This window comes from Takifugu rubripes, chromosome 19, assembly GCF_901000725.2.
Source record: "Takifugu rubripes chromosome 19, fTakRub1.2, whole genome shotgun sequence".
NCBI lineage: Eukaryota > Metazoa > Chordata > Actinopteri > Tetraodontiformes > Tetraodontidae > Takifugu > Takifugu rubripes.
The window spans coordinates 15793864-15816913 of NC_042303.1; the positions used below are offsets into that span (position 1 = coordinate 15793864).

General features: G+C 48.4%; 1 protein-coding gene across 7 annotated transcripts in view; it reads left to right on the forward strand.

Moving 5' to 3' along the window:
- Window positions 1-23050, forward strand: part of kif21b (kinesin family member 21B) — a 36898-nt gene that overhangs the window by 3401 nt on the left and 10447 nt on the right. For 2 of the 7 annotated variants that reach the window (XM_029826257.1, XM_029826260.1), the window contains exons 2-30: window positions 8393-8615; window positions 8729-8911; window positions 9648-9797; window positions 10513-10647; window positions 10785-10958; window positions 11056-11171; window positions 11338-11533; window positions 12118-12307; window positions 12393-12456; window positions 12550-12780; window positions 13193-13319; window positions 13396-13531; window positions 13646-13837; window positions 13959-14158; window positions 14239-14346; window positions 14427-14743; window positions 14823-15006; window positions 15203-15406; window positions 15482-15583; window positions 15921-16086; window positions 16202-16262; window positions 16353-16401; window positions 16822-17063; window positions 17138-17206; window positions 17303-17413; window positions 19740-19778; window positions 21632-21768; window positions 22289-22469; window positions 22598-22762. In XM_029826257.1, coding sequence (XP_029682117.1) covers window positions 8393-8615; window positions 8729-8911; window positions 9648-9797; window positions 10513-10647; window positions 10785-10958; window positions 11056-11171; window positions 11338-11533; window positions 12118-12307; window positions 12393-12456; window positions 12550-12780; window positions 13193-13319; window positions 13396-13531; window positions 13646-13837; window positions 13959-14158; window positions 14239-14346; window positions 14427-14743; window positions 14823-15006; window positions 15203-15406; window positions 15482-15583; window positions 15921-16086; window positions 16202-16262; window positions 16353-16401; window positions 16822-17063; window positions 17138-17206; window positions 17303-17413; window positions 19740-19778; window positions 21632-21768; window positions 22289-22469; window positions 22598-22762 — 4452 coding nt within the window. The remainder of the gene's footprint in view (window positions 1-8392; window positions 8616-8728; window positions 8912-9647; window positions 9798-10512; window positions 10648-10784; window positions 10959-11055; window positions 11172-11337; window positions 11534-12117; window positions 12308-12392; window positions 12457-12549; window positions 12781-13192; window positions 13320-13395; window positions 13532-13645; window positions 13838-13958; window positions 14159-14238; window positions 14347-14426; window positions 14744-14822; window positions 15007-15202; window positions 15407-15481; window positions 15584-15920; window positions 16087-16201; window positions 16263-16352; window positions 16402-16821; window positions 17064-17137; window positions 17207-17302; window positions 17414-19739; window positions 19779-21631; window positions 21769-22288; window positions 22470-22597; window positions 22763-23050) is intronic. The other 5 variants (XM_029826258.1, XM_029826262.1, XM_029826259.1 and 2 more) reach the window with 3 other exon arrangements.

Here is a 23050-nt window from a genome sequence, read left to right on the forward strand (position 1 = left end):
GCGAGGCCGGGCTCTATGGCAGACAGATGCCGGCTGTGTGTTGTTTATGCACACGAGACAACAGAGGAGCCTCTGACTTCAGCTCTGACAGATTTACTTCTTCGCAGGCTTTACGAGCAGAAGTTCCCGAGCTTCAACCTTAATCCATTCATTCCAAACAAACTCGGCGCTCCAACCGGTGGCACGCTGGTGCACAATGGAGATGTTTGATCTGGACTGGCACGACTGCGCCACGGTCATGGGGAAGACTTGTGCAACTGGTGCCTTGAGGAGCATCTCCATGTTAAGAGCGTCAGCACTTTTATGTGGCGTGCTGCTGTTGCAGAATGACTTCCTGCGAAGCTGCCGCTGGACTTACTTCTTCACTTCCTGCTTATTTTGAGCCTGATGACACGGTTAAAGGTGGAATCTGCAGGGAGAGAGTGAAGTTTGCTTAAACCTCAGGCTAGTTTCCCCCCTGAACCCTCCAAGAATTGGGGCGACAGCAGGTTTTAGAATCCAGGAGCTGCGTGTTTCATGTGTCAACATCTGCAAAAACCAGAAGAAAAAGATTCTCTGATGCGATGGTGCAATCCCAGACGCCTCAGATGTTGGCCTTATGTGTGCATCTGCCTTGTGACCACAATAAAAATGGGAACCGTGACCAAACTGCAGGAATGCCACCGGCTTTCTTTTCTCTCCAGTCGTGTCCATCCTCCTCCTATTGCCCAATTGTGCACACGCACACAGACCCACGCATGCCAACATTCAAAACCCTATTCGTATGAATTCATCCATTTTAATTAAAAAAAGGATTGAAAGGCTCTTCTGTTGGAACATTAGCATTTGCCTGCCGCCATTGTGTCATCAGGTCACTCCTAAACGTTGGAATAATCCATTCGTTCACCAGACCGCTGTGTAATTAGCGGTTCTTTGCCGTTTTATTGAGAGTAGAATAGATTTTAAAGGGCCGTTTGATCATTTCGAGTGTGCTGACATTATTGTGGTCACTTCTAAGTCACAGGGGACGCGTGTGAGCAGGAGGGGAGGGTCCCCGGTAGACAGAGGACACAGTGTGAATGAGTCTGATGTCACTGCAGGTCTTTGTGCTCCGTGCTGAGTTTGCACACGCGCACGTGCAGATAAGGACACATGGAGGCAGAGTATCAGGGTATTTTCAGACCCAGAGGTCAGGCTGAGATGTTTTTGTTAGTTGTAATGAGCTTCTGCTCCTGGAAAGAGCAGAGCTTCCTTCACTTTAACAAAACCAAACCAGAATGATTAAAAAAAAAGGAGCCGGACGGATGCAGCGGAGTGGAAGAACGAAGCAAGTGTGGCTTTTGTTGTCAGAGGGCCTACTGTAGCGTGCAAACATGAGCTGTTAGCCAAACATCCAATCTGTGCGTGTGCATCTTTAGGGGTGGGGCATCGTGTGCACGTCTGAGCGTCGTATGAATGATTTGAGCCAGATGCAAGCGTTTGACGTTTTCCCATGGAGGGAGGGAGGAAGTGGCGCAGAGATTTAAGCCTCAGGTGGGGTCTCGTCTGGGGAATCCAAAAATTTCACCTCCTTTATTGACGCTCGGTGTTTGCTTTACTGTCTAAATTCACAATTGGTAATAACAATTCCAACAGCTTAACAAGTGAAACCTGAGCCTTTTCTGATGTTAAACTCAAAGCATTGAGTGAATGCATACCTTCAGTTTAATTCAGTTTTGCTTGCGTCTGTTAGAAAAGTGGATAATGTCTCTAGGTTCTTTCCAGAAGCCCAACTGGGACGATTTGCAGCACATCCACATAGAAACGAGGCTGAGGCTACAGTTCCTGATGTGAAGCTGCGGAACTTTCACTGCATTCCAGCCAAATTGGATTCATGGATTGTATTCTTCTGTGTGTAAGCGCCAAGCTGCACCGTTTCATTCAGTTAGATGAGTGAGTGCGGATAATTATGGACAAGATTAAACACGAAGCAGCGTGTGTACGTGCGTGTGCACACGTGACCAGCTGGCTCATAATCACGTCCGATGCTAAGTAGCTTAATCGTGGCTGGAGTTTGACTGTTTTTTTTGGGGGGGGGATTGTTGAGCAGACAAACACAATCAGCACGACGCTTGAAAAACAGCTGAATTCAGCAACAAAAATGGCTGAAAGGACATTTCGTCTTTTTACCAGATACCTCGAAGTAATGATGTAATTAGCACATGTTAGACTTTCGCAGCTACAGCATTGAAACCTGATTATCCAATCATTCCCTGCCTGTACTCACCTCGGCTACGGCCCGTGGTGGGGGGCTCACCACAGGGAAGCAGGCAGACATGGTTGCTGGTGACTGGCGCTCATGCTAAATGCTATCTGACAGAGTGAGACTCATCTGGAGATGAAGCGGACGGGCCCTCTGGGGAGGCAGCCAGACGAGCAGAGTCATGGTAGTCTAGTCCTCATCTGTGTTTTCAACAGTAAATGGCTGTTTTGATAGTGTTTCAAGTCATGTAACGTGAATTCAACCACATTTTTCGACCATTGTGGATCAATAAAACCTCTCCCAGATCTCAAATATTCCTGGCACCCACTAAACATCACAGCCTTGCTGGGGATTTCATTATCCCCGTCCCCAAATCCGTCTCATCAAAATGTTGTTTAAGCAGCTAGTTAGAGGTTTGGTTTTTTGTGCTGCCACCTCCCCCCCGCGGGGGAGCTGACAGAACAGAAGATTGGGGGAGGGAAGGGGAAATGAGGAAATGGGGGGGGGGGTCTCTGACCCAGAATCAGCTCCGATGATGCAGACTGATATGCCCTCATAACGAGAGATGCTCATTTAAAATTGACTGATGGTGGATGGTCTTTGGCAGGGCTGACAAGTTTCTGTCTTTGTTTTTTAGCCGCGGCGATCCATCAGTGCGCTCGATGACTTTCAGAAACCTCCATCCCATTTCGCCCGATGGACACGCGACGGTTCAGATCCGCTCCTTATTTAACCTTTTTCATATGATGGGTTTCAGTTCATCTCAGCTAAACGCGAGGACGGCACGACACACAAAAAGGGCCACAGTTGTGCCAGACTTTTTGACCCAGAACCCTGATGGAGATGGCGAGAGATTACGGGCCTGAAATGGAATCTTTCCCGCACAATGTAGGGCAAGTCCGTCTGCGAAGTCCGCCTCGGTTAAGGGAGAGTTCACTCATTTTTACTGAATGGCGTGAGAGGCCATGTCAGCGTAAAACTGTCAAACCCATGAGCAAACTGGATCTGAAGCCTCTTATCACTGGTTACCGGCTCACTCTGGTGCCCCAGGCGGCACCAGAGTGAGGTCAGCTTTACGGAAAAGGTTAACGCAAAGAAAGGCATGTGACGAGTGGCTGCTACTGCAGAGGGCGTCCGCCGCCGTGTGAGGCCCCCGCGGAGGGTCTGAAACTGAACGCGAAGACAGATTTTGGAACAAATGGCTTAATTTCTTCAACCGCTCCTCGAGCCTGTGCAGCTATGTTACCCGTGCACGCCTACTTCATTTGTTCCAGTCGTAATACGGCAGAGATGACTGGCAAAACTGTCTGGCTGCTTCTGTGGCGGCTCGTTACTCAGATGGAGACAGAGAGAGGAGAGAGTTGATGCAGTTCTGCGCAGAGTCGCTGCAGACGGCAGATTAAATGGCCAGAAATACCTGCTGCAGTTATATTTATGTGATTGCTGTTCAAATCACTCAGATTCCATCAGTTGGGAGGAAAAGTACTGTGACTATTATATAACAAACCATGTTTATTGTAAGCAGCTTTATTATAAAAATCTAACTTGAATTGAACCTCATTAAATGCCCCATAAGCAGATTTGCCTCTTCACACCCTGATTAATTTTTTCCTCCTCAGTATTGACCTCGGGGGCTCTCTGGTTTCCTCCCACAGTCACTGATATGCCCAGAGCCCCAAAATAGGCCAAACCAATTTCCTGAGTTCTCGGGGCTTTGCATGTCAAACACTGAACGGTCGTCATCAGTTGTCGTATTGTCTTCCTCTTGTCTTCCTCTTCTCATTTTTCTCCCTGTCCTTGTTCACTTTGTCGCCGCGGCATTCAAAGCTCCTGACGGTATGGTGAGAGAAGGAAGGTTCAAAGAGTGTAACTCATCGCCACGGTTACAGTATCATTGTCACAAAGTCTGCTGTCAGGTCACATGATGCCACTAAACATCCAAAGATGCTGCACACACACACACACACACACACACACACACACACACACACACACACACACACACACACACACACACACTTGCGCTAACTCTGAGCATTATTTGGGTACACACAAACCCAAAAGAGCCAGATGAAGACGTGGCGCTCCTGTTGTCACCTAATCCGTGGCGTTAATCCTGCCAGAGTCAGATTACAGTCTGTGTGCAGGTTGTCCGGATGTGAAATCAGCAGGGTTGGAGCCTTAATCAGAAAAAAAACCTCTTATCTTACCCCGAGGGCCGGAATGGAAGGGCAGCACCTTTTAGCAGAATTAATGTTCTTTGCTGGACTAATTAAAGACGGCTTAATTTAAGTGCATGTGGATGGCATCCATTTATTTAATGAAACTTTTGCGCTGAGTATTGTCCAGAACTCCACAGTTTAATTACATTTAGATTCCTTCAGATCTTCTGATTAATGTGCTGTTCGCTGAAGTGGTTGCATATCTAAATGTGTGTGTGTGTGTGTGTGTGTGTGTGGTGGGGGGGGGGTTGCTGCAGTCTGTGCAGCGCCCCAGTTTGTGTCAGACCCCACCAGGAGGTTCTGTAATGGTTTAGTTCCTGTCAACAGTGAGCAAACTTGGTGTTTACTCTGTTTTCTACCTGTCATCGCTGATTGTTGGTCACCTGTGCAGCTTTTGTTCTCCACCTGGAAGCTCGGTGTTCCAGCGGCCCGGTCGTCAGCCATCAGCAGTTATTGGATCTGCTGTGTGTGCGTGTGTGTGTGTGTGGGGGGGGGCAGTTTAAACAGTGCATGACAGCTATGCGTTTTCCCACCATGATTCATCGATGGAGAGGAAGCGTAGCAGTGAGGAAAAACCCACTTTTGCAATTAGACTTGTCTGTCATCAGGAGAAAAGGGAAGTGCAACGGCGCCCTCCGCTCTCTGCCATCAGGCTTTTGTCCTGTTTGGCTGTTTTCACTGGTGCTGAAAGGCAACGGGGGGGGGGTTGAAACAGGGTGTGACGATGAGCTAAACAGCCTCTACGATAAAGCTGAAAAGACAGCGTCTTTCACGGGGAATCCTGAGCAACGATGGGATATTGTGATTTAGAAACGCGGTGGGAGGCTCCTCTTTGATAAATGGACAGTGTTTAAGGAAACGGGGAGGGAGGGGCTGGTTTCCTTCCCTGGCTCTGTGCCAGCGGGGAGACAACGGAGCTCTGAGCCGCTCACAGTTCAGCAGAATACGATTAACTCTGACTCTTCACGTCTTTACGGAAATGTTTACATTAGGGAAATGAGCTCTTTGACTAGCGCTCGTCTGGCCTCTGAAGGTTGAGTGCTCACCCACACGCACACACACACACACACACTCGCATGCATGCATGCTTGTCATAGACTTGACAGCAGATACAAGCTACGTTTTGGATTATAATTAGATATTTTTGAATGAAGAAAGTAATAAAAGGACATTTTAGCCACACAGACCGTAATAAATGCAACGTTAACAGAAGATTTGAAAGCCTGTCAACTCTGCTGACCTTTGGTGACCTTTTCTTCCAGTGGCTAAATGTAAAATTTTCATTTAGTCCATTTATACCTTTGGGAGGGGTAAAAACATTGTGGGGAGCTTCAAGCAGATGCACACAAAATTCATACGCATCAGCTCACATCTGATCATAGGCGAACACTGCCGACACTTTGTATCATCGTCATTATCTGTTATACTCAGCTTCTCGCCTTGTTTGAGTGTATATTTTTAAGTTTGTGAATGTAACAGAACCTGATTCAGATTGTGTGTGTGTGTGTGTGTGTGTGGTTGTCTTGGTGACTCATGTCTCTTGGGTGTTTAAATAATTTTGTAACCCTGCAATGATGGCTGCTTTAATTTGCTGCATCAGGGAACAGCAGTCTGTTTCTCTGTCTACAACCATTTAATTGTGGTCTTATGTGCTATTTTTGGCTACTAAATGTGTGTGTGTGTGTGTGTGTGTGCTGCTTTTCCAATCAATGTTATAGATCCCATCTTTTGTTGGTGCAGCTGTCTCAAATGTTCATCCCACACAGCCTCCAAGTGTGTATGCGTGTGTGTGTGTGTGTTTTGAGTGTGTGTGTGTGTGTGAGGGTGAAAGGAGAGAGAGGGTCTGGATTGATTATTTACAGCTGCTCCATTTATTCTCCCGATGGATTTGAAAAGCTGTCATTGTCGATTTTGTGTGTGTGTGTGTGCGTGTGTGTGTGTGTGTGCGCGTGTGTGTCTCAATACTGATGTCTTGATATTTCAAGTTTTGTGGGAGCCGTCAGCACTTTAACGGCCCATCTTCACTGTAACCACAGTGAATTAAATGCAGTTCATCATGAATGATTTTCCTCGACTGCAGTAAAAATGCCACCTGGGCCATTGTTTATTGTGATCTCGGGGGTCTTTTTGGTGTGTGTGTGTGTGTGTGTGTGTGTGGGGGGGGGGTGATGATGACACGGCCGCACTGCGTGAGGACCCCGGCTCTCGTGCTTTGTCCTGCAGAGCCCAGTGGGTGTGTGTGGTCAGTGTCAATGACCGAACCTGGACCAGATGTTGCTCCTAAGATAAGAGAACACTTGACCTGATGGTTTGTGGGACAGAAGCAGGCGGCGGGCGGGGGGGGGCTTTGCTGCTCTGCCGAGCTTTCAGAGCGAGCACTGCCCAGTCCTAATCGTGCCCATTAACAGTTAAATGATATTTTGCTTGAATGTTTAACTCGGTCGGCGCTGCATGAAGGCGGAGCCATCACGTCTGGGAACCATAAATTTCATTTAAGATGTTTCAGCCTGGAGACAGAGGCGGACGTCGGGGCAAAATATGCAAAGAATGCATTTAAAACTGGTGCTGAGAAGCATAAAGCAGCCAATATCTGCAAGCAAACGCTAGACTTGGGTCTGCGGCGATGCTGAAATTGTGAGTTAGCGGTGAACTCGGCGCGCTGGGGGACGAGATGTTAATGAAGGCAGCGCACGTGAAGCAGAGCGGGTAAAAGTCGTAAAATTTTGCTGGGAATCGATTGATGAGAAATCTGAGATGGTCTGAAGGTTAATAAATTAAAATGCTTCCATGATTCCAGGGCAACCCAAACACACTAAAGCCATTAAAGTCTTCATTAGATATTCACAATACACACACACACACACACACACACACAGGCCTGCTCTGCTGTGTGTAATTGGCTTTAACGGCGCTCATACGGGCTCCGTGGTTTCAGATACATTAACCTCAGTGTCAAGGTCACCTCGTCATAAAAGGGGCTCATCTGTCTGCAAGCTGCTCTCTGTTTTCATGCTGTCGGGGGTAAAGATGCAGCAGCATGGCTGTTCTCATGCTGGGTTTTTTTATTTTGTCTGGAAAAACCCTCCAAATGAGCAGAAATGTTGTCAGCTGATTACAGGGGTGGGGGGGGGGGGGGGGGGGGGGGTTGTGGGTGTGGTTCTTCTTTATTGTTAGGGAAGAACCATGTGTAGAATGTTACAGTAGAAATACAGGCTAGTGAAGGAAGCAGCACATTTCCATTTACGGCCGCTGGGATCTTGCTGGTTCATCACTTCTGCGTCTGATTTGAATGATTTCCATCCGTCCCTGAGAGGTTCCTGGCCTGGTGTGTGACAGTCATTAGGTTTTAAGTATCGAGTGAGATGAATGCTTAACTTGGGGGGGGCGTCTACAGCATTTTCTGCCTTGGAAAAAAGGCCACAGGAAACAGAAAACGCCACTGTTCTGGTAGCTGTTGTCAGGTTCCGATGCTAAATTTAGCCGCTTGGACCTCATTCTGTCACTTCAGTCTTTAGTCTTTTTTTTTTCCTTTAGACTCGTTTAATCAGGGATTATTTTTGCACCAGGGAGGCCAGATGAAAGTAATTAACTTTAGTGAACTACCTCAGAAAGTGAAGCCCGGCAGACCTGTACACATCAGGATTAACTGCAGATACGAAACAGCCTTTTAAAGTTTGACTTCTCATTGCCACCTTCATCATCATCCTCCTCAAAATGGTTCTTTCATTGATTTTTGTTTTTTCTCTCAAAGTTTTCTCTGCCAGTTGTTCCAAAAAATCTGAAAGCTTTAGAGAAAAATCTGGCATCACGGATCCTCTTTGCCAGCAATGCACGAGCATAATTAATTAAACAGTCACAATAGTTTATTCTTTGGGACCGAGTATTAAAATGCTGCCGTCTGAATTCTTCATAAACAATGCAAACACAACATTTGTTTCCTCACCCCCAGGATTCGCCCACAAATGGCCAAGGAGAAGATAGAGGGCTGTCACGTGTGCACGCTGGTTGCGCCTGGAGAGCCGCAGGTCCTGCTGGGGAAGGACAAAGCCTTCACCTATGACTTTGTGTTCGATGTGGACTCAGAGCAGCAGAGCATCTACCAGGCTTGTGTCTACAAGCTCATCGAGGGCTGCTTCGAAGGCTACAACGCTACTGTGTTTGCTTATGGCCAGGTATGACGCTAAGGTTTAGATATTAGTGTTAATAAGCATGACAATACCCAAAACAGGAAATACATGTGTCAACCAACGGGCACTCACGATGAAGGCGATGAACTGTGTTCCAGACGGGTTCGGGGAAGACCTACACCATGGGGACGGGCTTTGACGTCAGTCTGGGCCAGCAGGAGCAGGGCATCATCCCGCGGGCCGTTCACCAGCTATTCCAGGGAATCCAGAGCAGCAAGGTGCGCGCCCAGGAGGCGGGCGTCCAACCACCCGAGTTTAAAGTCAGCGCCCAGTTTCTGGAGGTGTGTGCTGCCCTGCTGCTGTGCGTGTGTGTGTGCGTGTGCATTATGGATGCTGGTCCATATTAACTCTAACCAGATGGGACAAAACAAAGAGAAGAGGGGATCAGCGCGCTGTCCGACAAACAGGAAGTGACAGTGTGATGACAGATGGCCAGGAATGTGTGCCCTGAATAACGGCGACCATTACCTCTGACATTATTGCTCATCATTGCAGGGGAGGAGATGGATACGAGCGAGGGATGAGATGGAGGAAGAGATGCTTGTGTAGCAACAATGAGATAATATGACAAGTAATCATTTCCTGTGGAGGTTTCTGGCAGGGAATTGTTTAGGCTATCATGGAGGAGGGGGGCCACACAAATGTATATGTGAGCATGTGCCTGATCTGATTACTTGAAGAATAATTCTATAACAACACAGTGTTTTCAGGTTGAGTCGTCTTTTTCTCATCTCTCTTATTCTCTTGTCTTTGGGACCTTTTCAGAACAAAGACTTCTGTCGATAGTAACCAGATGTGTTTGTGTGTGTGTTGGGGGTGAATAGCTAACCTTTCAACTGACCTTTGTGGCCTCTTTTATTTCTAGAGGTCACTCTTTTGACCTCCTGTATGCAAATAGGCAACACAGACGTTACAAATAGGAGAATTGATTGGGTCCAAATGTGACACCCTGTTGCTGATTATGTGCAGGTTATTTAATAATCTGTGTGTGTGTGTGTGTGTTTCTGTTTATGACAGTTGTACAACGAAGAGATCCTGGACTTGTTTGACGGAACCAGAGATCCAGAGAGCCGCTGCAGGAAGTCCAGCATCAAGATCCACGAGGATGCCGGCGGCAGCATTTACACCACGGGGGTCACTTCTCGACTGGTGCAGTCAGAAGAGGAGGTGTGTATTTGTGTGTGTGTGCAGTTTCCAGCTCTTATTTGGTACATATTATTTGTACATATATTACAAATACATATATTTGGTACATATATTTGTGCACGCAAGGTGTTTCCTTTTATTGGTTTGTGGTTATTTGCGAAATTTTCCTTGAGTAAATTCATCAGTTGTCAAGAGCGAGACGCATTTGTTAGATCTGTTAGTGCTCGTAGCAGAAGGCGGATACAGTGGGGTCAAAACTGCAGATGGAAAAAAGCTAGTGGAGATATGATGAGAATATGACAGAAGGGGTTAACAGGGCTGACAGGCAATGCGTTTGTGGAGGGTTACAGTGAGCACGGGCTGAGACTCTAGCCTGTGTTTATAAAAAAATGGATGGAGCAGGGAGAAAAATGCAAAGAGACAAACAAGATTGGTGAGATTTTGTTTGAGCATTGAATTCAAACAGCAGCAAGGAAGAGGAGAAAAGAGTCACAGCAGGGCAAGGAGCTGGAGATGGATGTGTAGGGGTGGGGAGCTCATAAACAGGTTGAGTGAAAAGAAAATCCAGTAGGTAAAAATAAGAAATACCCTGTGCTTGGCAGCGTTTGATGTTTGCAGAGATGCACCCTGAACAAGGTCAAAGGGATGATTTCTACCTTCATGCAGAGGGGGGTTTATGATGATCCAGCAGAACAAAATAGATCCAAATGCTCTCCACATTACGTGTGTCCCGCAGCTGCTGCAGTGTCTGAAACTCGGCGCTCTGTCCCGGACAACAGCCAGCACCCAGATGAACGCTCAAAGCTCCCGCTCGCACGCCATCTTCACCATCCATCTCTGTCAGATGAGAGTGTGCCAGCAGCCACAAATGGTGAGTCTGATTTAAAAAGGTGGAGGAACCGTGAGGTGGGTCTCGTAAAATCCCTTCTGAGCGGGACAAAGCCGAGAGATTAAACACCTCTGTCAGTTGTTTTTCCAACAAGACATTTGCAATCGCTCTGTTTGCAGAATGGGGGCGGAGAGGAGATGAACGGCGTGGACTCGACCCCCATCACCCAGCCAGAGTTTGAGACTTTGATGGCCAAGTTTAACTTTGTAGACCTGGCCGGATCAGAGAGGCTGAAACGTACGGGAGCCACAGGAGAGAGAGCTCGGGAGGGGATCTCTATTAACTGTGGACTGGTGAGAATCTTCTCCGTGTGTGTGTCTTTGTGTATTCTGATCTACAGATGATCTTGTGAATTAAAATGCATGTGTGCATGTGTGTGTGTGTGTGTAGCTGGCATTGGGAAATGTGATCAGTGCTTTAGGAGACCAGACGAAGAAGGGAGGACATGTCCCCTACAGAGACTCCAAACTGACTCGACTTCTGCAGGACTCCCTGGGAGGCAACAGGTACACACAGGTGTTAAACGCCGAGTCAAACGCTGTAAAAGATGAAAACTAATTTTGAAAATTATAAACTGGCTTGTAGAATTGTTGTGATTTAAGAAATGAATATGCAGCTCGATCCGTAGTTCAGGAATCAGCGATACCTTTCGCATCTTTCCCACATCTGCAGTCGCACGTTGATGATCGCCTGCGTCAGTCCGTCCGACCGGGACTTCATGGAGACGCTGAACACGCTCAAGTACGCCAACCGGGCCCGAAACATCAAGAACAAAGTGGTAGTGAACCAAGACAAGACCAGCCAGCAGATCAGCGCCCTGCGTGCCGAGATAGCCCGACTTCAGATGGAGCTGACGGAGTTTAAGGCGGTGAGAGACGGAGGCAATGCCGCCATCTTTATAAGAGAGAGATGGAACTGCTGAAAATAACCGGGCAGAGAATATGTCAGGTCTGCAGCAGCGTCAGGTTACACATCTTTACTGGAATGCATCCATTAATGCCTGGATGGACGCCTGAGTGCAGACAGGATGAGGGAAGGAAGGATGAAACAGGAGGGCAGCGATACGACATTGTGGTCGCTCCTTTTTTCCAGGTTTGACGTCTGCGATTAAGAAGGTTGCAGCCGTTACTGGAGGTGAATGTGCGGCAGTAATAACGGTCTGTGCCCTGACCTCCGTCTGGCATTAAACAGTGTAATGTGACTGCCGTCTGCGAGTAATGAAGTCTGCCAGCCATGAGTGGATTACACAGTAACTCCCTGTTCTGGGCTTACACAACGGGATTGTTTCAGCATTAATCGCTCAGAATACGACAATGGCCGCCTGCAAAGCCACCAGTTACTTTTAAACAACCGCAGCTGTGTGGTTGGCCTGCCACTTAAGGTGTTTGCGAGTGAGTAGAGAGCGGGTGCGGCGGTTCAAAGGTCATGACGAGGGTGGGGTCTCCTCCGCAGGGGAAGCGGGTCGCGTGTGAAGATGGCTCGGAGGGCTACAGCGACCTGTATCAGGAGAACGCCATGCTGCAGAGGGAGAACGACACGCTGCGGCTCAGGGTGAAAGCCATGCAGGAGACCATCGATCACCTCAACACGCGGGTCACGCATCTGCTGGCCCACGAGGTCAGCAACCTGCTGATCAAGTCAAGTACGTGGGCCGTGTTGCTTTTCTCACTCATGCACCCACATTTGATGGTCTGTGACGCGAGAGTGGTCCTGTCTTGAACATCCAGGTGAAGGCAACGAGGAGATCGGATCGTTGATCCAGAACTACATCCGGGAGGTGGAAGAACTTCGGTAAATGCTACAAACCCTGAATGTTGACCTCAACTGTAAATATAGTGTGGTGATAAAAGCAAATGAAGAAGTTTGTGGTATTGCCGCCCTCAGATCCAAGCTGCTGGAGAGCGAGGCGATGAACGAGTCATTGCGACGGCAGGTGGCCAGGCTTTCCACACGCCCCTCCTTGTCTGCCTCCAGTCTGACCCCCGTCCCCGGGCACCCGCTCGGCTCCTCCCCGGTTCCCATGTCCATGGAGGCCGAGATGTCGGACGTGCTGCGCCGAGCAAAGCTGGACATCGAGAGGCTTAAGAAGAAGGAGAGGAGGCAGCGGAGGATGAGGTTAGGAGAGTCGCGCCGTGTTGCAGCCCTGCAGGAAATCTCCATTTTCCAGCTTATTTCTTTCTTTCCATACTTCTCACTGAGTCAGCGTGGGCAGAGCCACTGTTGTAACACGTAAGAGAAGGAAGTTGGGACGGAAGACGAAAGATAGATGAAGTGAAGTAGAGTATTAACGATGTTAGAGGTCTGAATTTGCTGCGAGCACATCTCTTGGCAGCATTCCCGCAGGGCTAATGGTGTTTGTGAGCTGTGTGCGACATCTCTCATCTTACATGGAAAAGCACGTGTAATCGCGCCGGTGGAGGCAGCTCGAGCTGCTATCGTATCGATTAACTCACTGGCTCGCTGGCACAAACACAAACGCCGCGAGGTTAAACACTCCTGTTATCTGTAATCTGGTTTCCCTCTTTAGTCCAGAGTTGGAGAAAGGCTCGAAGAAGCGCGTGAAACTGCAGGAGAACGGGGAGCCTGGGCAGGGTCGCGAAAACGGGCAAAACGGACAGAACGAAGACATGGACTCGGACGATAATTACGCAGAGGTAGACGCCCGGCATCGGCACCCACGTGGCTTGAATCAGAACCGAACACAGTTTTTTGTCGTCTTCCTGCGAGCAGGACATCATGTCGCCGCTGCAGGAGGAGAGCGGCTGTGATGAAGACGAGGACGAGGAGGAGGGCAGAGAGGAGGAGGAGGACGGTTTCGACAGCGACGAGAGTCTGGTCGACTCGGACTCGGACTCTGATGACAAAGGTGCGTCTCTGACAGCTCATCCCTCACTTTCAGATGCAAATCAGCCTCTTTAATTCAAACAACAGACGAGTTCCGGACGAGATGCGTTACTGGCTGCTGCGTTCCTCTTTAAAGCAGACAACTTCCAGGCCGACCTGGCCGACCTGACCTGCGAGATCGAGATAAAACAGCGGCTGATAGACGAGCTGGAGAACAGTCAGAGGAGGCTGCTCATGCTGAAGCTGCAGTACGAGGAGAAGCTCATTCTGCTGCAGAACAAGATCCGAGACACTCAGCTGGAGCGCGACCGAGTGCTCCAGAACCTCAGTGAGTCCGGCCCTTCAGGGGAATCGCAATTTCATTTGGTTGGGCGGCTAAAGCAGCCAGAGGTGAAGTAAATTAGGAGAGGAAAAGTTAAAAAAAACAACACTTCTGGCACCATATTTAGTGTCCATGGAGAATTACACAGAGGAGAAGGCCAACCGGATCAAGCAGGAGTACGAGAAACGGCTGAAGGAGATGAACCGGGATCTGCTGAAGCTCCAGGTGGCACAGAAGGAGCACACGCGTCTGCTGAAGAACCAGGGCAGGTACGAACGGGAGCTGAAGAAACTCCAGTTAGAGGTCAACGAGATGAAGAAAGCCAAGGTGAGGAGAGCGGAGGAAGGGACAGGGAGGGGGCACGCCCAAGAACGAGAGCTCCATAACGGCCCACCTTGTCCTCCCAGGTGGCGCTGATGAAGCAGATGAAGGAGGAGCAGCAGCGGAGGAGGATGGTGGAGGCCAAGAGGACCCGGGAGATCGCTCAGCTCAAGAAGGAGCAACGTCGGCAAGAGGTGAGAACGCGCGTCTGTTCACACCCGGTCAGGAAATATGGAGATGTTTCAAATCTTAACTCCCCTCCTCCCACCATCAGTACCAGATTCGAGCGCTTGAGTCCCAGAAGCGGCAGCAGGAGCTGGTGCTGCGCAGGAAGACCCAGGAGGTGACCGCCTTACGCCGCCTGGCGAAGCCCATGTCGGACCGCGTGGCCGGGCGCGTGGCTCGCTGGAACCACAGCCCTTCGGTTACAGATTCTGGAGCGGATTTATCGGCGAGCACGGCGGCCAGCAGCTCCGAAGCCGAGACGGGAAGATCAGTGAGCGGGCTGGTGAGACAGTGGAACAACAGGAACAACGTGATGGGATACATGGGAGAGAGCGAGGGCAGCATGGACGGAACCAAGGTCATCGGGTAAGCAGGAGCACTTGATTTATTTGACCGGGAACATCCTCTGTTCAGTTCTGAGATGTGTTGCTCCGTTCCTCCGCAGCAATCGGAAGAAGTTGCCGCGTAAACCGGGAGGCCTGGGAAACAGCGGAGTGGCGAACAGAACCAGCAGTTTCTCCAAGTCGGCCCGTCAGAAATGGCAAACCCTGGAGCGGCGCATCATAGATATCGTGATGCAGAGAATGACCATAGCCAACGTGGAAGCTGACATGGACCGCCTCATCAAGGTAGGAACGTCTGGTTCTGTCTTACATCCAAAATTAGCTGGAAAACTAAACTTTTACTCATATTTTTGAATTAATTGAGGCAGTTAGGACCAGTGTGGCAGCTATGTAATAGGTTCAGCCCTAGATACATGATGATAAAAAGAAATGTGGCGGATATTTTACTTCCTGGGGTGTGGCTGCTGTTTTGCTGAGTCAGAAGCGAGAGGAGCTGACGGTCCAGCAGGAATCACTGTCACACAAAAGGGAGGTTCTGATGGCAGACGGGGAGGGACCCGAAGCAGAGGAACGCCTCCTGCAGGAAATCGGCGAAGAGATCGAGGTGCTGAACGCCAATATCGACTATATCAACGACAGCCTGTCTGACTGCCAGGCAACCATCGTACAGATAGAGGAGACCAAGGTATTCTCTCTCACACACACACAAACACATACACACATAACACACGGTTATACGTCAGTCTACGTTCTTTTGCAGGATGAGCTGGACTCAGTGGACACCTCTGTGGTGATCAGTTCCTGCTCTCTGGCTGAAGCTCGTCACCTGCTGGATCACTTCCTGAAGGCTTCCATAGACAAAGTGAGCCTTCGCTCTTCTCAAGAAAATGTCCCAAGAAGATAAATAAAACATGAAGCACCTCCATACAAACCTGAATTAGTTAATATTTATCTTTTGTTGTCATCTGATTTGGTTGCATCTCTCCTGAGTTGTTATCAGACAGCAGTGAATTAAGGCGAATTGCTGACGTCATGCGCCTTAACGTCGTCAGAAATTAGCGTGGTACTGACCTCTTGCGGCAAATCTGCGTATTACATCATTTTGCTTGTAACGTATTTCCCGGGAGGTCTAATATGCTCACAGTTGTTCTAACACATTACCAGGAAAATTCTGCCCTCACAGATTATTTTGTGTTTAGAGTTTGCAGGTAGCTCAGAAGGAGGCTCAGATCAGACTCCTGGAAGGTCAGCTGAGGCAGACAGATGTAATTGGCTCTTCACACAATCATATGATCCTCGATGCCCTGCGAGAGAAGGCAGAATATATCCCTGAGCTCCAGGCTCTTATCCACAATGTGCAACAGGGTGAGTGTTTAATTGTGTCTCCCTGGCTGTTAAAAATATTAAAATATTTAAGCCGAGTCCGCTTTAAAAAAGAAAATCCACTCAAGGAAAAAAACCAACTTTCATTCACTTCCAGAAAATGGTTATGCCAGCACAGATGAGGAGCCGTCTGAGTTCAGCCAAGCCTCTGACAGCAGGTACGGCTGCTAAAATAGTACCAACTAATTTCTTAATTTTTTTCACATTGTGATTAATTTACTCTAAATTTTCTGGGTTTTTTTCAACAGTGTATCTCAAATGAAGGAATCCAACAGCCAAGATGATTTCAAAATAAAGGTACCCCTGGACTGATCAGTCATTTGCCGTAGCATGTGCCGTTTTCAATTTATAATCTCACAAAATTGACAAAACCCTTAATTTCTCTTCGGGCTGAGTGCTCCAGACGGTTGTGAATCAGAAAAATGCGTGCAAATTTCTGTTCATTATCGTCTTGTTTTAGCAGCTGTAATTCCCGAACATTGCCACAGGGTGGCAGCAAAGTCGCACCATTACACATCCTTCCATTCATTTTTTTGCTTGGTAAAATCCTGAATGACGGCTGTTTTTTTATAATCTAATCTCCTTTATTGAATTTCAGTTATTGGTTTTCATTATGCGGTTCGTTTGCTCTATGATTGATGTGTTTCTCTCCTCAGGGAGGTGTTTTCATATATTTTTTTAGTGTTTAAAACAATGCATATAATTATTTATACCCAGGTGGAGCCTCGGCTCTCTGGGCAGATGAAGGCCGTGTCGGCGGAGTATCTGGGTCCTGGTCTGGATGCTTCATCCAGTAGTAAACAGCAGTACATCACCAAATCTCTGGCGTCGCTGACAGACATCCAGGAGGACGGCCTGAGCCTGGCGACAGTCAGTTTGGGACTGAGCTTGGCCCTGCGAGACCCCCACAGGGAACGTGCATCCCGCACCATCAGCCTACCTGTCAGGGGACACACATTGTAAGTGAATCATAATAATCACTTTAATTAAGCTCTTAATCCGCCTGTAAAAACCCTTAATGTGTTTGTGTCAGTCCCAGGCAGTCTCGTGGTTATGACACCTCCCCTTTAATGAGAAGGAAATCATACGATCGAGCGTACAGGTACGTGCACTGCCGTGATTATGTATCTCTCTCCCATCTCTCCTTAAGCTCATCTCTCTCTCCTCTTTCCTTCCTGACCCTCCGTCTTCTCATCAGGCCCACTGACGGCTACACGCCCCCCTCCTCCCCTCCTCTGAGGACCAGGAATGACCGCAATGTCTTCTCAAGGCTCACCAGCAACCAAACCCAAGGTTCTGCTCTGGACAAGTGAGTTCTTCCTCTTCAGCTTTGGTCCCTTTTTCCCTCCACACACTCTTGACTTGAGCCAAGCGAGCGGTTCCTCTCTTTAGAAGGTTAGGTGCATATTTCTGTACCAGTGAGCCTTCTATATCCGATGTGGGCCTCTAATCAGAGCAGTCCTGTAGATATCCAACGCCGTATTAGACAGCTTACTCAGAGCTAATTGTATTCTTTATTTCTCATCTATAAATAGAATCACCATGACAGAAACATGGTCTGATCCTCTGGTGATGTAATCCACGCAATGAGAAGCAAAATCAGATTTTTAACATGTAATCCACGCAACGCTTGTGCCCCTTCCGGCTGATTTGAAATCTTCTTCGAAGCGACGACGTCGTCTCCACCCGACAATCGATCCCGGCTGCTCCACGTGTGCTAGCGCTCGGTTCCAGCCCGCGTCGCTGCCCCGCGCCGTCCTCGTTTCAGCCGTTATCCGCCTAAAAGTTTTGTGGCTGCTTCGTCGCTCCAGAAGGGGCAGCGTGAACCGAGCTGGAATGTCGCGCCCTGCGCTTCGTACATGTGAGTCAGTGGGTGTTTGGGAGCGTGCGAGGGCTCATTATGTGGAGCAGCGGTAGGTAAATGAATTCTCCCTCGTCTTCTCTGGGTGCAGCCGTTGTCATGGATTGGCCCCTTTTGATTTGACTTGGACTGACAACGTGGGGCTTCTTTCATGTTCCCTCCGTGCACGAGAAGCCTGCGTCCAGACGGTGGGTTCAGGCAGGCAGTGGCTTCTTCCTGCTCTTCCTATGAGCAACATTAGCAGCTGTATCGGTGGAATTAAAAGCACCAGATTGATGCAGAGATTTGACACATAATCCATCCTCCCAAATGTTAATGCAAAGCTAAATAGGGCTTGTTTATTAAAATAAATTCCAGTTTGGATCGCTTTTGTGAGTCTTGCATGATTGGGGCTGAAAAGAGAAGATTTCTGTTGTTGGAATAGATGATGTTGGTGGTGTTGGTGTTTACAAGATGAAGGAAAGTCTGCTCTTTGTTGGTCTAGTTTTTGTTCTTGTGACTGTGTGTTCAGCCTCTGAGAAGAAACGCACAAAGATCAGGAAAATTGATTTTCGGCCCCCCTTCTGTTGTATTAAAGCTGTATTTTAATGCCATTTTTAATGAATGTGAGGAGTTCTCCTGAGAGAAAAGTGGATATTACTATGCTAACAGGAACCGGGCTCGCTGCAAATACCAATATCGCTCATCCTTCAACCGTGTTGCAGCCTCTAGACATTTTCAGAACCGTTTTATTTATTGCTCGTGAGTGCAAAGAGCAGACTTGCATGGTTAGAAACCTGAGGCCATAAAATATTTATAATATAATAACTCTTTTATTGGTGTGTTATACAATCACCAAAGTTCCCCTTTGAGCGATTGTGGGGGCGCTCTGTCTGCGTGGTGTGAATGTTTGTGTCCCGCAGCAGCTTTAGGTGGGCTCACCTTCCACTTGGACGAATTTTATCTACTTTTCTGGATTTTCCCTGATTGTTTGTGAACTTACTTCTCGTGTTTGTTCCGTCTTTATTGCTTGAATGTGGCTGGAAAGAGAAAATGTGGAAGCAGGCTTAAATCAGGGGGATGAGTGACTATGTGATTTTTTTTTATGAGCGTTATGTTAAATTATTCCACTTTTTGTCAGCTTTCCTCCATTGAGGAAGCCTCATTTAAAATAAACACTGCAGTGAGCGCCTGTGGTGCCGGGAACTTTGGGAATCCTTCAGAATTTCCAGCCTTTCTGCATAAAACATTCCCGAACCGTGACAGTTGCCTGTCACCGCCACAGATGGAGTGACGCTCTAAAGTTTCTGTTCTTTAGAACATGTGAGGGGAAAATAGTTTTTAATCAAATCCGAGCAGAAAAATAAGCCATTTAGTGGGGAGGACAGTTTGATCGACGTCCTGGGGCGCCAGGAAAAAACAGCTGCTGTCGTTAGCTGCAGGCTAGCTTCATTAGCTGCTGCGTTTAGAGCAGTTTATTTTTATTGAACACATAATAATGTCATCAGTTTAAAAGTTTTAATCGTAGCCGTCCTGGGTGTCCTTACAGTAAACATGATTTAATCACCTGGGGCGGTCAAGCAATCCGGTGTGTCCAGTGTGTCCAGAGAAACCCGCCCACGCTGTAATCACTGGACAAACTTCATTGTTTGACCGCTCTTCTCTACCTGTTTGCTCGCTGCTTAAACTCGTTTCCAGTCACATCCTTCCAGTAACCCTGTCTCTCCTTCAGTGTGGTTAACCCTTTCCTCTCCCCGTCCTGCCCTTCCCTGTCCTGCTCCTCTTCTGCCTCCAGGTCAGATGACAGCGACTCCTCGCTCTCCGAGGTGCTCAGGTAGAGGAACTGTTTGTTGCCGTGTTGTTTTTTTTCCTCCATTTGCCTGTTACTTCACCCGGTGTTGACGTCGTCACCATCAGCCCTCCGTGCTTCATCCCAGCTTCTCCTTGTTTTTCTCCCGCGTCGGCCGCTGGGGTGCATGTTTTAACCACCAATATGGAGACCTGCTGGCCTGTGTAAGACTCCGAGTAGCGTTTCCAGCAAACAGCTGCCTTCCTGATGGCGAAATTACCAAAATAACCATCCATATTTCAGCCAATTCATCACCAAAATTATTGGATTGGCACCCACTCGAGTGCTAGATCCCCACTATTATACAGTAGTAATGAGAAATGCCAACGGTGATCTGCACAATTATTTAAATCTGATTAAATCTTAAGAAGCAGTCCTGTTTTCTTCCTTGCGTAACCAGGACATTAGTGCAGCTCTCACCACCGCACTGCTCCCTGCAGAAAGCACGGCCTGATCTCCTCTTCTGCTGGCCTCACGGAGTTTGGCCATGAAACATCCATTAACAGTCCTCACATGGTGCCAAATGCGCCACGCTGATGTCTTCCACGGGCGCCTGGAGCCGAGCAGCACGCCTGCGGAAGACAACAGAGTGCTGCATTAAGCAGTGATGACGCGCGCTGTAATATCGCATCTGCTTATCCAGGAGAGAAATATGACGATCGTTACAGCCCAACACTGCAGCTACGTTTGTGATACAACGTTGTCCATCAACATCCTGCCCCCCCCCCACTGTAATCCTTTCTGTCAACAGCCCCCCCCCAAAAAATAGATGCTATTATGCAAAGTTTGATACATGTGTCAGTGGAAAAACAATCTTATTCAAACTATGTGGTTCCAGACGCTGCACATTTTTACTGTTTTACTGAAATAATTGACTTAATAATTGGGTTTTTTTGAAGACACGAGCGGTCAGTTGGAGCCCTGCTGTTCACAGAGTTAAAAATCTATGGATGGGAGCTATTTTTGATCACCTCTGCGTGCAATTATGATGAGGTTTATGTGATCGGCGTTCCGGCTTTAAGGCGGAGGCGTTTCCTGTGTGTTCATACGTGCATGCAGTTCATTTTGCTTCTCTCACTGGCTGCTGATTGACGGTTGGTTTTATTTTGGTTTGCCTTTTTATCCACAGTGAAATATGACAGAGATGCGACGCCACGTTTAATATTTGATTTGGTGTGCGTTTTTGTGTGTGTGTTTTCTCTCCACCGCTCCGGCGTTCGTACACGCTTGGCCAAACCTCCCAAAACAAATCTGGTCCCAAATTTTGTCGCCAGAATCTGGCTTCATTTTTTCCCCCTGTCATCCTCCAGCTGTCTCTCACTCTTTTAATACCCACATCTTCCTCTCACACACACACATGCACCCCCACACACACACACTTTAACTACTGCTGCTGTTATTAGGAATCCCACCAGGGACCAATTTTCCCACATTCCTTCCTCTTCTTCTCACCCTTGTCTGTTCAGTCTCACTCTGCTGACGGCTCCTCGGGCTCTCGGGGACTCTGGCCTGTCAGGACATAGATCGGGGGGTTGAGGGGGCAGCGGCTCCGCTACATAGACTGAGACCACATAAGCGGTCGGGTGTGTTTGTGCACGTGTGTGTCTGTGCGTTGACGTGCCAGGAGGGATTGACAGTGAGGAGATGGATAGAGAAGCAGCTGAAATTGTTGGAGCACTTTAATTGGTGTGTTGTGCAGCACAAAGGAAACTCGGGAAGGTGTGTGTGTGTGTGTGTGTGTGTGTGTGCATGCGTTGTTTTTGTGTTTGTGCACTGAGCTGTTTAAACTGAGGGTTTGTGATGTGCGCCGTGTTCATGCCTGCGCTTCAACCTTCCAGGGGCGTCATAAATCCCATCGGAGGCGTGAAGGGGGGTCGGACGGCCCCGCTGCAGTGCCTGTCTGTGGCAGAGGGCCACTCCAAGCCGGTCCTGTGTGTGGATGCTACAGACGAGCTGCTGTTCACTGGCTCCAAAGGTAAAAAACGCGTCTCTTTAGGGGAGCCGCAGCGATTAGGACAGTTTTAAAGGCTCCAGATGATCGTGGCAGCCTGTAGAAGATGTCTTCAGATTCTCCCTTTGCTGGATAAACTTATCAGCAGCTTCTTTGAGGTGCTTCACCTGAGCTGAAGCCGCACTCTTTTTTTCAGCTTTAGCTCTTTATTCCGCCCGTGGAGCTATTTGATTGTCCCGATCGAGCGTGCTGTCATTTCAAACCCACGATGAGCTGAGCCTTCCTTGACAGTTCTGCCTTTTATGCTCTCTGCTCTTAACCCACCTTAAGAAGAGAAGTGGAGCGTTGGTGTAAGAAATGTCAGTCGCTCCAGCCCAGAGCGCCGGAAACACCGATACAAGCATAAATCCGCTAAATTCCATTCTTTAGCTCCTGGTGAGCTGACACGTAAAGCCACTCAGTTCCCCCACGTCCCCGAGTCTCGTCCACTCTTTAGGCAGTTGAACTTCCATCGTTATTCTCACTGCGTGCGTCTTTCCTCCAGATCGCACCTGCAAGATGTGGAACCTGGTGACGGGTCAGGAGATCATCACCCTCAAAGGCCACCCAAACAACGTGGTGTCGGTCAAGTATTGTCCTTCCTCCTGCCTGCTTTTCTCCGTTTCCACCTCCTATATCAAGGTTTGGGACATCCGCGACACGGCCAAGTGCGTCCGCACGTTTACGTAAGTTTCCCGTAGCTTGTAGCTGATCAAGCGTTAAGCTAGAGCCAAGGAGATTTTTAAAATCCGACTCTCAGTCACCATTTCTCTTGAATGTTTTCTTTTTTTTTGCCTCTTTCCTTTCCTCACAGCTCTTCTGGGCAGGTGGTTTCAGGCGACGCCTGTGCCGGCACCACGACCCGCACAATAACCTTTGCGCAGGGCGAGTGTCAGATCAACCAGATAGCCCTGAACCCAACAGGCTCTGTGCTCTACGCTGCTGCTGGAAACACGGTTCGCATGTGGGACCTCAACAGGTACACTCCTCGCATCCTCTTAATGCTGTGCACTCAAATCTGCCAGTGTCAGTAGCTTAGCTGATAATAGCATTAGCATTGGATGCTGGACCAGGAAGTTGTTTGAGGATGTTCCTGAAGATGGATTTCTGCTTTTTCCTGTGATTGCTGCAGCCTGATGAGTGAAATTCAGTTATAAAAGTGTGAGGGGGGCCTGTTAACGCCTGCCAGAGAAGCTGATGTTCTGCAGAGAGATTTATCAAGGTCTCCTGTCATTTTTCAGGCAGCATTCAGAAGGTAGTTCCTGTT